This window comes from Podarcis liolepis (assembly GCF_965112155.1).
Source record: "Podarcis liolepis genome assembly, chromosome: 3".
Classification (NCBI taxonomy): domain Eukaryota; kingdom Metazoa; phylum Chordata; class Lepidosauria; order Squamata; family Lacertidae; genus Podarcis; species Podarcis liolepis.
In genome coordinates, this window is record NC_139557.1 from 98,138,591 (window position 1) to 98,156,571 (window position 17,981).

Below are 17,981 nucleotides of genomic sequence, written 5' to 3' on the forward strand. Positions count from 1 at the left end.
TATATATATATATATATGCTTTCGTAGATTTTCACGGGTACAGGAATGCAGGTTTTGGTGTCTTCGGGTGTCTTCCCGTGTAAGAGTTGGGGTGTCTAGGCGACGTTTCGACGAGGTCTCACTCGTCATCTTCAGGCTGGTGCTTTCGGCTTCTTGTTACTGGAACAGAGCAGGATCTCAGTGTTTGAGTTCCTATAAATACTGTTGAGGGGGTGTGGTATATATATATATATATATCTCCAAACATTTATATCTGCACACTTAGTCAGCATCTTCTTGCCTTGCTCCAAGTTCAACTACTAAAGCAATCATGATCGGGCTGAGAGATATCCTGTCTTGTAGTGACTTAAAACATATATAATTCACTGGAGGTTAGAGTTAGTGCTTTAAAACAAGCATTGCCAACCAACGTGCACAAGATAAGAGTAGCCGGATTGCCCTCTTCCATCTTTTGACAGATGTTAGGCAATCATTCTGGAGTTACATTACATGATGCTATGTACGCCCCCCTCACTCAGCAAACATACAGAGATATACATGTTACATGTCAAGTTTTGCAGAAACACCAAAGCATTTTATTTAGCATATGTTATTAATAAGTTATTCTTCTCCCCGTTCCCCAACCTCAGCTGCGTCTAGCTTAGGGAAGGAGTACATTGACACTATAAAAAGAGGGGGAGGGCTATTTCCAGCTGGCATATGCAAGAGGAGCTTGGCATGTACAACAGGAGTGCCCCAACTCCGTCAGGACTTACAAGAGAAACACAAAAGGTGCATTCCATTATACGTAATTCCCAAGTACCCAAACCAGATGGGATCACGGACACAGGTCGCCACCAAAAACTTCCAGTTCTGTGTTGATCTCCCTGTTCCCACGCATTCTCCACCCCAATCCCAAACGGCTGCCAAAAACATGAAAAGTGGGGTGAAGAAATGTACAGCATTGTTTCTCCAAAACAGAACCAAGACAGAGAGTGGGACATGATCAGCATCACATCTCATCCTGGCCAAAAAGGACTACTAAATACAGTGCCCATTAGTGTAGACCACACCTCAGTTTGGCCTAGTCCTCAATTCTGGCTGAAACTGTTCTCTCTTTGATGCCTTTCCAGTCTCCAACTTTATTCATCCTTGCCCAGAAGATCCGAGAACCTTTATGATGGCAGCCAGTCAAGAAAGGTATCTGTAAACATGGGCAGTGGACTCGTCGCACCTTTTCACTTTGTTAATTCCGCCCAGTCGATGGGGGCAAAAAAGGGGTGGGATTTTATGTCTTCAACTCCGGAGATTCCAGCACCAAGACGCTCCACAGCGTTGAACTGCAAAAGCTTAAGGCAAAATATACAGAGTTACTATGAACCATAGGAATAGAAGTGCTCAGCAACCATACCAGAACGGACTTGGTACAGTCCGTGAGATTGTGTTTATGATTGTATCATTCCTGTAAGCTTCCCAGAGAACTTAGCTACTGAGCAGCATACAAACTAGGGAAGGCATTCAACAAATGGGGAACTAGCATCAATAAGGTCCCATCAGGGATCACTTCCAACTGGGCAACTCCCAGTGGCAGCGGCACCAACATGTGCTCTGCCCCTGCCCACCATAGGGCCTGAGATGGTTGGTATTGGAGAATATACTTTGGTCTCAAGCCATTCAGTGGCAACTTCTAATTCCTTCCCTGAATTGCTACTAGGGCAATCCCACACACTGTGTGGCAGCAGACACCAAGTGCAGGCTCAACAGGCAGCCACTGACAGTCTTGGTCCCCCATCCCTGATTATGATGAACATACCAATTACAACCCCCATCTTAACGAACTTCATTCTTGTTGCAGCCACACTTTTAGGTGTGTTTTTCAAAATGAGGGAGGGGGGAGAGTAATGTGCAAAGAAAGTCTTGATAATCTCTAGAAACTAGTGATGCTCTAAAACCAAGTCAAAAGAAAATGGAGCAGCTGATTGCCAGAATTATGAAAACTAAGCAGCTTATTTATTTTGCATTGAAGAACTTACAATATATTCAAAAGGGGGGAGGAGCTGAATATATGTAGAAAGTGAAGCCAGCTCTTCATATCTGCAAATTCTGATGGAGAATGATTGCTTGAAAGGAAGTAACCAGCAAAGAGGCAGGAAAATATTTACCAAGGATAAAGGAGCTGAAGTTTACATTTTGCCATCTTATGAGACTGTCGCATTCTAAATAAACAGTTCAAAAGAATAAATTCGTTTCTGGGTTTCCTCTAAAGGACTGACTCCTGTATAATGCAACTCCCTACATCCCATTGTCATTTAGTAGTGCTCTGTATTCTTCTGGGCTTCAAATGCATACAACCCCATAATCAAAGTGAAAAATTTCCCCATAAAATGTATTCATTTGCACATCTTAAGTTGGCTCTGCCATTTAAAATCTCTCAAACCTCTCACTTGGTAGAGATAACTCGGAGAGCAAAAACAAGCCTCTCCTTTGTGAATATACATGAGCCGACAGAAAAACAGTCGCAGGCATTGCCATTCTGCTGTCCTTCCTGCAAAACGGAACAAGTGACAGCAGGTGGGAAAGTTAAGTGCAAAGAAAATTATGCTCTGAAGCTTTCTCCCCTTTCTGCAAGGAGAGAACTATAATCTTGGAAAGCAAATGCAGAATAAATTGTGCTGGATCTACATGGCTGGGAAACACACGGGTTTATTATGCTTTGCCGAGACAACCTTTGAGAAAGATCTTGTGGACAAAATGCCAGTCAAGTCAGCCCTTCCAAACTTCATCTAAAAAGATTTAGACATCCAAATATAAATAATAACAGCTCTGAATTACAGAATACTTAGTTGGCTAAAGGGGGGGGGGAGTGTGATTTTTTGTTGTTTTTTTTAATGAGGTCACTGGTTTTGGAAGCTGTGTCACGAGACACATTTGGCATAGCATCTGCACTCTGTTCCTCTCCTAGGCATTCTGCAACGGGCTGACCCAAGCAACCCTGCGAGGGGATGGAAGAGGAAAATTACAATGACAAATGACCAGCCATGCCAAGAGCCCCTTTTTCCTTTTCCTGACTAAGCTTCCTCAAATATGAATGGTAGTTTCCTTGGATAGACACACAACAGAAGGTTGATTTACTAGCCAATGGGGCATAGCCTTCGACCCAAAAGTCAGCCACGTGCAGCCTAGGGCTGGAACGCTTCCTCTAGGACACGGGTGGCTTTGAACTTGGAGAGGAGGGAAATAGCAAATGGCCTGGCTTAAGAGGTCCCACAGGAGCTGAGCACTGCTATGTGTTGCTTTAATAAAGGTCTCCAAGATGCCAGTGGTAAAATTCCATTTATTTTCAATCTCTGTGTGTGCAGAGGGGAAGCACTCAGCCTTCTATGAGATTTTATGTACTGGACGAGCATAGTTATGGAGTATTACATTCACTCTGGTACAGTGGACAGGCTGCTATTGGTAGCAGCAGCAGTATTGCTATTTTACTACTCCTATTAATATTATTATTAGTATTATTTCAGTTTTTTACACACCCTTCATCATAAGGTCTCAGGGCAGGCTACAAAAATTTCATCATCATCATTATTTATATCCCACCCATCTGACTGGGTGGCTGAGTCGATATTCAATATTCAATTCAATATTAAACAGTTCAGTTCGATATTAAAACAGTTTAACTCATACAAAAGGTGCAGGACTAGGGAGAGTCCTGAATGTATATATATGTCAGGTGTCAAGGGGTGGATCACCCACCTCGGATCAACTATTAAAGACCTAATATTTTTTTTTTAAATCACCTGATTTTCGCAGTAAATTCAGGCCACAGTTATACTTGCCATGACCACAGCTGTGAAGGTCCCTTATGCCAAACCCTCAACAACTCTTTAACCTCTTTCCAAGATGAACCACCTTCACTTACAAAAATGGTCAGGAAATGCATGTCCATTTGCAGCTCTACACCTTTTTATGGCTATGTGCCTTTTGCAGGCCATCCTTGTTAATCATTCATTTCTCAGCTCCTGGCTACGCTCCCCACCCCCCCCCACCCCCACTTTTAAAGGACAGGTGTAGTTCTAGTTGCTTCTGTCTGTTTGCTGGGATGCTCAAGAAAGAAAGAGAGTATCTGTGGCCAAAAGGTGCAGTTCATTCCACCAAGACAGCCCACAGACCTCTGAGCACACTTCTCAGATTTTTAGTTCACGGGGGCTCCCAAGTAGATGTTAAACACCCCTAAGGACTTTCCAGAGAAGATGGCACAAACAGACATGATGCATTCACAACATTAATAGCTGCATGTTTTCCTAAAAGTAAATGCCAGAGGCCAAAGGAATCATCAAGGATTATGACTGTGGTGTAAGAGGAATGAAGCTTTAATTCTGGGGTGGGGAGCCTCAGGCCTAGAGGCCAAGTGCAGACTTCCAGGCCCCTCTGTTGCTGCCATCTCGAGGCCACACCCCTTTCCCAGGCCACACCCCTTAGTGGTTCTGCTGTGAACCCTCCTTGAGTGCTTTCACTAGGTAGATTAGGTTCTTGAACCCTTGTTAGCCTAGATATAGAACAGAGGGGTGTGGGGGACTGTGTGTAGAAACCAGCCTGCTGCACACAGGTGCAATTTTCATTTGTTCCTCCACCCACTTTTACCTCTGCACTTCCTGCCATTGGTAGGTGGCCCCCTAAAGGCTGCCCAGAAGGGAGTGTGGCCCTCGAAATGTAAGAAGTTCCACACTCCCTGCTTTAATGCCTTGCCTCTGCCGTGAGTCTGATCTGGATCAGGCTCTCCCATAGCTTCCATTTGTAGCTTCTACTTGAGCGGGAAGCTCCCACTGGTTGCAGTCCTTGCTCAGTTGAAAACATGGGTCGTGTGTGTGTGTGATATCAAAGGTTTACACCAACCTGGGGCCATTCAGATGTTTTGGACTACAATTTCCATCAGCCCTTACCAGTATGGCTGTGACAAGCAAGGGGTTGTTGGGAGTTGTTATCCAAAACATCAGAAGGGAGAGCCAGGTCAGCGAAGGTTGATGCAGACCCTTTAACAAAGAATCACCAGCTGGCATGTATGTGTGTAGAAAGCGCATATACAAATTCTCCAGAAACGTACCTGTTGAAGGAGTGATCTTGCCTCTTCTGAGATGTGATCTGGCACGTTCAGACAGGTGTGGGTATTTATTCCTGCTGGGTGGCACTCCAGCAAAGTCTATAGCAAACCAACAAGAAACATGATAATGTTGTTAATGTATATAGTGATATAATGATGTAAAAGAAGAGTAATGTGCACCACAGTGCTCTGCTACAGAACCTCTGCACATGTGTCTCCCAAACAGTTGGCTTTGGGAGTTTGATCTGCTGAGAGCTCAATGTGCATGCTCAGAATCTCATTTTACATTCAGAGATGGAGAAGGACATGGTTCGACTTAGCATGCCATCGTGAATCAGGCTCATGGGTTAGCTCTAACCAGCAGAATGACTGAAGAGAAGCAGAACAGCCCTGATTTCCTCTCCTAGTACCTGCACATGTTAAACCATGGTTTGGCTTAGTGTGGCGTGCAAACCAGATTACTGTCTTGCCTTTATCTGTTCTCTTCCTTCCTGGACTTCTACAAAGTCCCCAAAATACAAGAGTCAACATAACAAAATACAGGAGTTAACATGATATATCAGCAGACTGTGTACAATGGTCAGCCTAGAAGCCTGCAACCCTAGTTTACATCCTGCAACAAACATTCATTGCAAATTTTGCTCCCGTATGATACCTTTTCAAGAACGTAACTTTTTCATTGTCCCTGGAAAGACTTTTGGTGCCATGAATCTTACCAGAATGGTACGTTGTGAATTTAATTAACAGCGTCTACATTAACACAAGCAATGCTTCATTCTGCCCCAAAAATAGAGCATCCCTAGTAAGATGATCTAGCATCATCTATTTGTCAGAATGCCTTTGCCTGTTGAAGAGTTCTGTGCAGTACAGAAGTATGCATCCTGCACTTCAGTTACTCTCAATAAAGAGACTGCTGATCTTCTCAAAGTTTCTGTTATGTGCTATGCCCCTTTTGCTAAATAATGGTCAGGATGGCTCACCTTCCCCGTCAGAAGTTCAAAGAGCAAAGCACCTAGACTCCACCAATCGCAGGCCTCTGTTTCTTCAAAGACAACGCCAACTTCTGAATGAAAGACATTTGCAATGAAAATCCAAGCGATGTGTGCACCTTGAAACTTGCATTTCCAAGGAGACACAGATGCTAGTGGAGCATATCTGAAGCTAAGCCCTTCAGACAACCTAGTGCATAGACACGCATCATTACAGACAAAATGATTTACTCTTCAGTTTGGAATGTCAACAGAGGCTGCTGTTCCCTCCTAAACACCTCCTCCTCCCAGCCACACACCTTGAATGGCTTTAAAAGAGCATTAGACAAATTCACCGAGGATGAGGCTATCAATGGCACCTAGCCACAATGGCTATGTTCTCTCCTCACTGTCGGAGGCGTTATGCTTCAGAATACCAGTTGCTGGGAATCACAGATGGGCAGAGTGCTATAGAGCTCAGGTAGGTCCAGCTTGTAGGGCTTCCCCCAGGAATCTGGCTGGCCACTGTGAGAATAGGATGCTGGACTCGATGCTGTTGGCCTGATCCAACAGACTCTTCTTATGGGTTTATGTCAGTTCTCTCCATTGCAAATCTTTATGAAGAGGGATTAATCCCCCTGGCACATTGAAGGAAAGAGTATGCCCACTATAGCATATCACAGTGTCCTGGGTGCATGAGTGTCTCTTTACATGAACGCGGAACTGGTAGTTTGTTGCCTTAATCTTGGTTAGCACTGCCCTCGCCCCACACAAAATACAGCAGAACCATGGTATATTATCAGTCTTTATATCAAGGGTGGGGAACCTATGGCCCTCCAGATGTTGCTGGAATCAAACTTCCAACAGCCTGGCCAGTAGCCTGGGGTGATGCGAGTTGAAGTCCAACAACACCTGGAGGTGGTTAGCAAACAAAAAACCCCACTTTGCAAAGTTTAAGCTGTGTCCTCTGGATGTTGCTGGTCCCCCAACATCCCTGACCACTGACCATATTAGATGAGCCTGATTGGAGCTGTAGTCCAACAAGTTCTGGAGGGCCCACATTGGCTACCGCTGGTTTAGACATTCAGGCGTAGCGCCCAACCAGGTTTACATGATACAGTAGTTGCACAGAGCCAATATGGGAACAACTCTTAAGAATACAGTGGGAATGTCTGCTCAAATGTGTGCCAACACTGAACCGAATGGGTTCAGCTCCTCCACACATGAGCAGGACGGGGACTAGTGTCTGTTGCAACTCCCTGCTGTTTTGTTCCAACAAACCATAGCTACAGACCATAACTACATAAGCATTATCGTTCAGTCCTTTTAGACTAGCTTCCTCCTATAAATTTTCTAAAAAACCTGATCGGTATATAAAAAAAAAATGCATCTGTGCTGTGTGTATCTTTTGTAATTTACAAACAATTAAAAGCTGTATTCAAACAACCACTTAATGCCCTTTCTATAGAGCCAAGCCGAATGTTAGCCACCCACAAAGTAGTGAAATCAAATAAGGCTGCAGTCCTAAGCACAACTATGTTGGAGTGAGTCCCATTAACCTCTGTGGTGCTGTCAGGACAGGACTTTGGGCCCCAGGCCCAGGGCCCCACTCAGCAGAATAAGGCTGATTACCAGATTTTGCCAGTAAAGTAATACAGAATTCATTGTGCAGAGGAAGGTCCCCCATAAGACCTTGAAATCCTGGGTCTTAACTACCAGTACACACTCAGTGAGACTTCGCCAGGCTGCAACATCAGAATGCTGTGTGTGTTACTTCTGAGCAGACATGCGTAAGATTGCACTAGAAGAATCCAAATCTTTGAATGTTTACTCAATGGAAAACCCCACTGAGTTCAGTTAACATTCAAGATAAGCATGCAAAGGTTTGCAGCCTTTAAGATCTTAGATGTTTTGGCCAACTGGGTAGTCGCTCTTCGATATAATTTTATTTTACCCTTCCATCCCTCAATATCTTCATTCTCCCTGCTTTGCCTCTCAGAGCTGGCTGTTTCCACATTCAGAATTAAAGTGAGAGACTTTCAATAATCAAGGAGACAGAGGCAGATAAACATTTGCCATATTCTCTCCCTTCCTTTGAATGGGTCACATAATGGCCACCACAACTTATTGATAGTAATAGGCTCAGTATATCACATCAATAAGGGTACCTTTTCTCTCAATAAGGCATCCCTGGGAAGAAGAAGAAAAATCTAGAAAACTATAGATTGTGGTGTGATTTCACGTGATAAGTTGTCCAAGCAGCTAATGCCATTCTGCATGACAAAATTGCTCTCCCCAGCCCCCCCCCCCAGCTTTAATGTTGCAGTAAATCTAATCCCAATACCCATTCTTAATAATGAAGCCATTTCGTTCACATCACCCAAGTCATTTACACAACAAATGGCAGCAACATACAAGCTTAAGTGACCAGTTGCTTTCCTTTCCTATCACTGCAATTTGTTCCAACAGGTCTCTCCACTTAGTGGATGCAAGCCATTCAAGAGTCATTCAGGGAAGAACGTGGGGCTATCTGGATTGAGAAGCAGGGGAAGATGCCATACTCCAAATCAGGTCATTGCTCCACCTACAGAACCCACACTGCCCTTGATCTCTGAACAGCCAACTTGGAGCTGTTCCTCAGCCTTGATTTTGATTTTCTCCATCCAGACGTCACAATGTGCTGAATTTGTCATCAGGTCATCATGCCAGGAATTCTCCCGATTGCAAGTCCTCTTTGGACTTTGTCTCCAACTAGCTGTGCTTCTTCCAGCTCCTCCCTAAATTTTCATCGGACAAACACTTTTGCAACTTCTTTTTTAATCCACATTAACCATCAAAATGTTTCCTGCAAATTTTGTACTCAGTTATGTTTCTCATATGCGTCCAGGAAGCTCTGACAACAAGGAAAGTCTGAAAAATTTGAAGCATTTCATTTCAAAACATACAAGCATCTGCATTCTGCTTTGTGAAATAAAAATTAAAAACCCTTGTGTCCTTTAAGACAAAGACTAACGGCAATAGAAGGAATCCTTCTTTTTCTTCCTGTTAGCTGGCCTCAGGATGGATTTAAAACTTCCTCTAAAGCCATCTGGCAATATAAAAAGGACAAAGTTGTTTAGTGCCGTGTTATCAAAGATGATAAACACTCACTCCTAGCCTGCCCTTTAGCTCCTTTCAATTATATAGAAGAGCAACTACCCCACCCCAAACCATAGAACTACTACATTCAGGCCTTGTGACCTAATAAGTGGCTCCCTTTGAGAACTACGACTGCATTTTAAATGTGGATTGCACTTTGTTCCTGGTGCCTTGAAAAATACAAAAAGAGTAATTTGCTGTATGCAATGTTTAAGAATACAGCACTTAGAATCCATTTGCTCTTCCGACAATAGCAGTGTGGAATTCGTAGATCGAAGATCAACCATGCCAAACCAATATTTGGACTCTCCAGCGTTCACATAAAGCTTCCCTGCCAATGGGCTCCCCCACTCATTTCAATGGAGGGTCAATTCTCTACACACAGAACTGGCTCTCTTTACTGATGCTCCATGTGTACCTAGGTCTCTGGATTACCCACCTCCCCTGTAAAAAATATTTCAATGCAAATAGAACTCCATTTCCCCCTACAACTTTTCTTTCTCTGAAGTGCCGAAACATGCGAGTCAATATGACTTAACTTAAGGGCACAAAGGTTTGTTGTTCAGCAGCAACAAGCCCTAAAACGTATCGCAACAGAGTTTTGAAAGGCATTACTTGGTAAGGGCCAAGGATATCTCACCTGACCTGATGTGTCAGTTTCTAAACACGTGATGTGCCGATACTCAACCTTGCCCTGAAATACAAGCCCGCTGAATGGGAAGCCCTATCCCATAATCCTAGATGTATAGAGAATAGCTGAGGGTGTTCAGCAGGGAGAAGGGGGGGTGGTACATACATCCAGAGAGGAGCTTTTTCCCACCTAGCTGACAGGTGACAGAAAAAGGTCTCGGCTAAAACTGATGATGCCAATAATCTAGGAAACAAGGGGAGGAATCATAGCTGAGTAGTAAAGCATACATCACACATGCAGAAGCCCCTAGGTTCAACTCTTCTTATCTCCAATTAAAGGAACAAGTGGCAACACAGGAAAAGGACTTTCCCAGGGATCTCAGATTATTCCATTCAGTACTATGGCAGATGGAGCACTGCTATGACTCCGCATTGTATGTGATACCCCGGCTTCTGACACCTGACAGGTATCTTTTTAGGACCTGCCTTGCTTTTGTCATTTCGTTCTAAACCGTTTCTAATATTTTGAAATACGGTGCTTCAATATTAATATTGTGTTTTAATTGTTGTAAGCCTCCCTGGGAACTTAAGGTGAAAAGCAGGTAATAAATGATAATAAGAAGAATTTCTTTCACATGACAAGTGTCCTGATATTGACAGCAAGATCCTCTCTTGGAACAAATTAAGCGCTGATGTCCAGACTGAGGGTAGCCTTGACTAGGCTATAGCTCCTTGCAGATAAGAACAAAAGGATCAGCTAGCCTCCCCTGAACCAAGTCCCCAAACTGCAGTTTTATAAACTTTGTATTGTTTGTGAACTAGCAGCGGCTTATACCTTTTGCCTTGTTTTGCTGCCAATGACTCAGTGTTCAAAACTCCCATTGTTCTAGGCGCGTTTTGCGACAGGGAATTTCATAAACGCGAGCAGTTTTATAGCTCTGGGTGCAGTACTGCGCCTCAGATTTCAGATTAAAGTTGCCGCTGTTACTTGGAAGTAAATCCCAGTCAAGTTCAATGGGGCTTCCTCCCAAGTAAAACATGGATAGATTGGGGACCTGAAAACTTTCTTTTCTTTTAACCCCAACATGTCTTGTTTAGGTTTTGGTTGCCTTGTTTAATGTACTTTTAATGTATGATGTGCTTTTAATCTGAAATATAGTAGCCAGTTAGTTATGATGGTTTAATTAGTGCATGTTAAAGCATTATCTATCTCAGACTCTCACAGTGATGCTTAAAATCCAAACAAATTTTGGACAGAGATCATTGAAGGACCCTTAAGTCTTAGGTTTGCAAACTGGACACTCAAGGTGGGCGTCTCTGCCATCAGCTGTATAGGCCTTTAATATGTGTTAATTGTGGTGACAAAAAGATATATTTGTATGAAGGAAAGGGGGTGTAGGGAGAATCCAGGGCTTGTCTGCAGAGTGAAAGGAAAGGAGGACCTTTTTCTGCCTCCCCACTTCTAGCCACTCTCTGATGACTGCAGAAGAGACCCTTTAAAAAATATTAGGGGGGCGGGCAAGGGAAGCATGTATTTGTTTTTGGAAGTCTTCAGATGAGGACTAGACCATGTGAAAAATGAACATAAGATTTTAGCTGCAGTTCATTCATTTTCAGCTATGTATTCTTGTTATAAAAAGTATGCCTAGACATTCCGTTGTTGTGCCCATAACCTAGGTTTAAGGTGTCATTTAGCTCCTAGCTTTCATATCTCAGTTTCTAACACTGCAATGACTCTCTAAAATCCAAGATCATAATGTTGATGGGGGCGGGGAACGGTTTCAGGAATATGTCAATAACAGAAGGCGATCATTTGCATTTCAAAATTTATCTTTCTTGCTCAATTAGACCAAAACATGTTGATTTAAAAGGTTTGTGTGTGAGAGTGTTTGTGTTTCTTTTTTCAAACTTATTTATAGAGCAGAATAATGGCCCCCCTGCTAGCTTGGCATTTGCTCAAAATTTTCGGTCCCTGCAAATCGAATGTTACTGGAATTTTTCCCTCAGCTCCCCTCCTCCTCCTCCCCTCCCCACTCACCCCTCCTCCCCCTTTCAAAATACCAAGGCACATTAACCAAGAGATAAAAAGATCGGTTGCTGATATTACAAAGCACAGGGCAGGTGGTTAATGTTTTTTTAGCACAAATATGTGATAAGGATTCCCAGGGGACACTGGGAGCAAAGGGGTGTTTAAACAGAAGTGAAACATTTGCATCATGAGTTCAGGACAACTTTGCCCTTTTATCCAAACACCACCCACATACATAGATATGCTTACATTACTCTCTCTATATATATATAAATGGTGGATTTCTTTTTCTTTCTTTAAAAAATGAATGAACAGCAAGCATTTTGGGAGCTACCAGTGTAAACTCTCAAGCACTGGTTACTAACTTGCTGTTAGGAAATTAAACCTGCTCAGACCACAGGCCATCCACTCTGGTGTTTTCTTCCCTGATAAAACTCAAGATTGTTCGACCAGAACATACGTGCTCCAAAATACTACAATATTATGTGTCAATAATATAGGGTTGTATTCAACCCGGTGCTGAGGAGAAAGTTCTGTCAGTGCAAGGATTTATTGGACAATGGGAAGTTATCCCCCTCCCCTTCTCCCAGGCACCCCTAAATCAGTTCTGGGGTTCCCCCAACTCTCCAGAACAGATATGGGGATAGTGCTATGGGGACAGGGGGAGGAAGGAGGGGGCTCCAGCGCTAATCCTTGCTCCAGTGCAAATATTTTGTTGACTACCTCCCACAGCCCACAATGCTTTGGCTAATCAGCAGAAGTAACTGAGGCTGCATTCACAAAGAAGTTTATTCTGTTTCCCTGACATTTGCCTAGCCGTTAATTTCCACTTTATATCTGAGCTTCCACACGACATAGAAGCCGCGTGACATAGAAGCAAACGGAATTTTCCCTGGAAATGAACAAGAGGGAAATGAGCGCCAGACTTGTGCTATATTCTGCTATATCTCTGGAGGTTGCTTTTATGTCTCGTGAAAGCTCAGATACGATGTGGAAATTAACAGTTATGAGAAATGTTAGGAAAAGATAATAAATGTAAATGCAGCCTGAGACTACTGTTGCTTTCCCTTACCTCTTCCTCTCCGTTGTGTTATTGATTGGTCACGACTGATCTGCGTTTTAAGAAATATGGAGCTGTTTTGTTTTCTGTGCCTTCCGCTCCGTATCGCTAGCTGACCGTGCAAAGGATGGGGAAACCCTGCAGATAATGTCATCAGGGAACTGAGTAAGTTGTGCTATACATTCTGCAGGCAAGGAGGGCAACACATGAGTCCATGAGGCTGCATCCTGCGTCAATCATATGCTTAGCAGAATTGTGGGAATTATGGAATCATAAACTGAAAGATATGACTAGCTTGCGTCTATCAATTTCAGTGGGTCTATTCTGAGCAGGATTAGCGGACTACAACCCTATTTTCGGCACCGGCATTTCTTACAATATATAGTTCTGCTCTTGTGATTGTAAGCCTTTGGGCACAGTCGTGTGTTTTATAATTTTCATACGCAGCCGCCTTGCTTTTTATGGAGCTAAAACATATTATTAAATGTTCTTCTTCTTTATTTTATTAATTACCAGGATGGATTTTGGAGTCAATCATTCCTATTATGCTACGGAATATAGTGATTTTTTTAAAAAAAAAAAATCTGACTTTTGTTTGGGCAGAACGCCTTTTTCGCTTTGGCGAGTGCTTTACTTGGAGAGCTTCTGCAAATAGCATTATAGTTATTTATTTCAGCTTAAACTTCTTTACGTAACCTGTCCTTGGGACTCTGGGAACTAAAGGGATGGCCTGATATGTGATAGTACTAGAATACTCAGAAACTCGCACAGCCGACAGAGCAGATGAGCACAAGCAATTACAACAAAGCTCCTCTATATCTAGATCTGGAGCACTGGGGGGAAATGCTAGCCCCCCCCCCTTGACCACAGAAATCAGTTAATGGTAGGTTGCCACCTACTGGCCAACTTCAAGAAAGAATTCCCCTGGCAAAAGCTGTTTGAGGGCCGAAGCAGATGCTACCAGCAAATGAATATTTTGGGTTTGGTCATTCCACACACACACACACCCTCCAAGCCAGAGGGCTGCTTTGTTTATGGAAAAGCAACCAAGGGAGGGGGGCTTGACCCTTTCCCTGCCGACTGCTTTCCCACTCCCACTTGCTACCTTCCAAACACTCCTGTCTTGAAAAGCAGCTGGAAGAGGCACTTTTGGAGCACAGAAATGGCAGGCATGGAATGGATTAAAATGGTGCACATTTGAAATTCAGTTCACCTCATTGTGATTTTGAGCTGCAGCCATCTCGGGGTTTTTTTTTGGGGGGGGGTACATGGAATAAGGTAAAGGGACCCCTGACCATTAGGTCCAGTCGTGGCCGACTCTGGGGGTGTGGCACTCATCTTGCTTTATTGGCTGAGGGAGCCAGTGTATAGCTTCCGGGTCATGTGGCCAGCATGACTAAACTGCTTCTGGTGAACCAGAGCAGCGCACGGAAACGCCGTTTACCTTCCCGCCAGAGCGGTACCTATTTATCTACTTGCACTTTGACATGTTTTCGAACTGCTAGGTTGGCAGGAGCAGGGACCGAGCAACAGGAGCTCACCCCGTCACAGGGATTCGAACCGCCGACCCTCTGATCGGCAAGTCCTAGGCTCTGTGGTTTAACCCACAGCGCCAACCGCATCCCTTGTACATGGAATACTGGTCCTCTAAAAGTGGATTTTATTTAATGGGCATTTTAAAAGACAAGTTGGAGAAATAAATCGCGGCCTGTTTCTCTCCACATTGTCTCTTTTCTCCAGGATCAGGAGACAAATTATTTTTAAAAAGGCAAAAGGGGCTGGGTTGAAACAGAAGCATCAACCCTGCAGTCCATGTGTGCTGGGGCTTTGCCCCCAAGCGGGTTGCAGGAAAAAAACTGCAGAACCAGTGTGTCGTTGCACAGTATTGGGTATGTTCTTGAAGGCCAAACAGGGGCCTTTTCATCTGCCAGGGAACTGTTTTGCTGTATCAAACCAAAGCGCATCTCACCCAGCATACTGCTTCCAGTAGAGGTCAGCAGTGACTGCCTTTCCATTTGTTCCCAGAATCAGATGTTTGAGGGTATACTGCCTCTGGACATGGAGGTTCCATTCATGCCACATAGCCATGAATGTATGACCCTGTTTAAAGACACCAAAGCCAGTACAACGTCCCAGGATGTGCTTTGGCATATAACCACAACATACATCAAATCAGACCATCGCTCCATGTAGCTCAGTATTGTCTACAACTGAGATGGCATACTGTGCATCTGTGCTCCTATGGAACAAGGTCCTTCCTGGCAAGCCAACCACTGCCTTCAATCTCACATACTTTGCACATCCTTGATTGCAACAACCCTGCCTCCTGCATTGTAGGGGTTTGGACTAGATGGCCATTGGGATCCTTTCCAACTCTACAATTCTGTGCCTTGGAACGTAACTGGGGAGTTTTTATTATTCGCTTTGTTGCTAAGGTCTGAACTGCTTTGGTATTTCTTTTTCCTTCTGCAAATGAAAAAGCAGCATAGAAATCTATTTAACAAATTACATAAAGAGAAGAGGAAAGGGCTGGCCCCTTCTCATGCCTCTGCAAAAAACACATCGACTGGAAGTGCGTTGGCTCCAATGGAGAAAATGCCTTACATCTGATAAAGGACATGATCCAGTCCCTCAAATTAGGAAGGGGTGGGTGGGGTAGAAGAGTCAGAAGAAGCTTGACATGGGACCCCCAGCCTCACCCCTCTTCTGCTTTACCCCACACCAAGAGACATAAGAGGCAGCTCTTCTTGCTAATTCCTCTGTCAGCTGGGGAGTCTCAAAGCATCTTTTCTCGACTTGGAAAGATGCCCTAGGATGGAACTAAAGAGCCCTTGGAGTAGCAGACAATCACTTCACTTTTTTTCCCCCGTGTGACCATTTCATGCTGCGTTGCCACCTGCATTCATCCCTTTCAACCATGGAGCCAACATATATCCACACAGCATAAATCCAGGCGAAAAATATGAGGGGAGTTTGAGGGCAGAAGTTAAGCATGGCAAAGAGCATGGGGATGCTCCTGGCAAAAAAATGGCAACCCAGAATTGACTCCTTCCTCTCCCCTGAAACGAGGAGTAAATGATGCCTCATCGTCACTTCCCCCAGTCATTTCATTGGCTGTGTTTGGGAGGGGAGGAGAAAAATGTGAGGTGATGACCATCATCTCACACATTGTTATTACTGTACATTATATAGCGAAAAGAGTAAACCTGGCATAGGACTGCCATTTTTGGTACCTGCCCCCTATTTGCCCCCCTCGTCTCATCAGGGCAGGCTCCCGATTCGGGACAGTCCTTAGCAAAGTGCACTCTGGTGGCCCTATTATGTGGGCAGGTCTTGGCAGGTAGGAAGCAGTGCCAAGTGATTCGGAGTCATTTCATAATTTCCCACAATGCCCCGAGAGCAATGCTTCATTTAAGATCGCTGTGAGAAATCAAAATGGCGGCTCCCAGACCTAATTGCCCAGTGCTGCTTGGACTGCTGTTCTTGTTGCTCTGAAGTACAAGATAGGACAGGAATAAGTGGTGGACTCTGCTTAGGGCAGGGGTAGCCAAAGTGGTGCCCTCCAGCTGTTGTTAGGACTACAACTCCCATCAGTCCCAACTGGCATGACCAATGAGCAGGGACGGTGGGAACTGTAGTCCAGTGTCTAGTGGGAATCACATTGGCAGCCCCTGCCTTATGTGAGCAGCGTCTTTTGTCCTCTTGCCTCAAAATCCACTAAGGACAGCCAAAGCTGTGCCTGTTGCAGCAACCACCACAGAAGAACACACTAAGTAAATCCTGATTCTACGCCATAGCTTAGTTGAATGTGAGCTTTCTTGTAGATCAGCTTTCTCCAACCTGGTACGCTTCAGGACTACAATTCCCATCATCCCTGACCTATGGTCATACCACCTGGGGATGATGGGAGTCCAAAACACCCAGAGGGCACCACCAAGTTGGGGAAAGCAGCTTTAGGTCATCTCCTGCAGCATGAGATGAAGTGCTGCAAGATCCCATCTCTGAAAACAGAAATCAAGATTTAGAAATCCATAAATACTTAAAGCAGTTTCTTGCCTTACATCCCCTGCCTTGCTTTTCTTCACAGACCTGTTTATTTATATTGTAAGTCTGCAGATAGGATTTTGTCACAGTTAATCTTATGTTAGCATATTGTACAGTGCCTTGCTTTTAAAAAAAATGCTTCAGAAATAATAAGATATTATTATAATATTGACTGTAGTGAGCTTTCTTGTTTTCTGCTTTGCAACAAACAAATGCTCACAAAAGGTTAGCTCCATCTTTATGAAGCCAGTAACCTTTGGAAAAGGCTTGACAGTGTTAAAATTCCAAATGATGCTACCTGAAGCATTAGGAGCCAGCAGAAAATATGGACACAGAAAACAGGATGTACGTGTGTGTCTTTGTGTGTGTGTACATGCCAGAGCGGGGCAGAGGTGAGAATTTAAGTCAAACAGCCAGAGCTGTACAATGTGACTATACATATTGGCACGTGCCACTCAAATTCATTCATTCGTGTAAACATTACTCAAAGAAATGCTTCCATATATGACTTTAAGAACTGAAAGTTTGCAAACGCAATCTGTGGTTTTAGAACTAAGATCAAAGTTCCAGAAAGAAGGGATTCCTAGCAGCAATGCCTCCTTAACTGCATTACATTTTAGAGGATTAAAAGCAAAGAATATGCAGTTCTGCCTATCAAGTTTGCAGAAGTCCCTGACAGGCACAGGCCAACCCTTTGCAATTTATCAAAAGAGATTATAGTGGTACCTCAGGTTAAGTACTTAATTCGTTCTGGAGGTCCGTACTTAACCTGAAACTGTTCTTAACCTGAAGCACCACTTTAGCTAATGGGGCCTCCTGCTGCTGCCACGCCGCCGGAGCCCGATTTCTGTTCTCATCCTGAAGCAAAGTTCTTAACCTGAAGCACTATTTCTGGGTTAGCAGAGTCTGTAACCTGAAGCATATGTAACCCGAGGTACCACTGTATGAAGTTTAGTTCTAGAACCCCATTGGCCTACTGAGGCAATAAGATCCCCACTGGCTCTTGCACCTGAGAGAGACCTATCTGATCTAATCTGT

General features: G+C 43.9%; 1 protein-coding gene across 3 annotated transcripts in view; it reads right to left on the minus strand.

Moving 5' to 3' along the window:
* Positions 1–17,981, minus strand: part of RPS6KC1 (ribosomal protein S6 kinase C1) — a 95,152-nt gene that overhangs the window by 1,060 nt on the left and 76,111 nt on the right. For 2 of the 3 annotated variants that reach the window (XM_083494185.1, XM_083494187.1), the window contains 3 exons: positions 6,055–6,137; positions 5,078–5,173; positions 203–1,328 (listed from right to left, as the gene is read on the minus strand). In XM_083494185.1, coding sequence (XP_083350311.1) covers positions 1,218–1,328; positions 5,078–5,173; positions 6,055–6,137 — 290 coding nt within the window. In that variant the 3' untranslated portion in view covers positions 203–1,217. The other variant, XM_083494186.1, reaches the window with a different exon arrangement.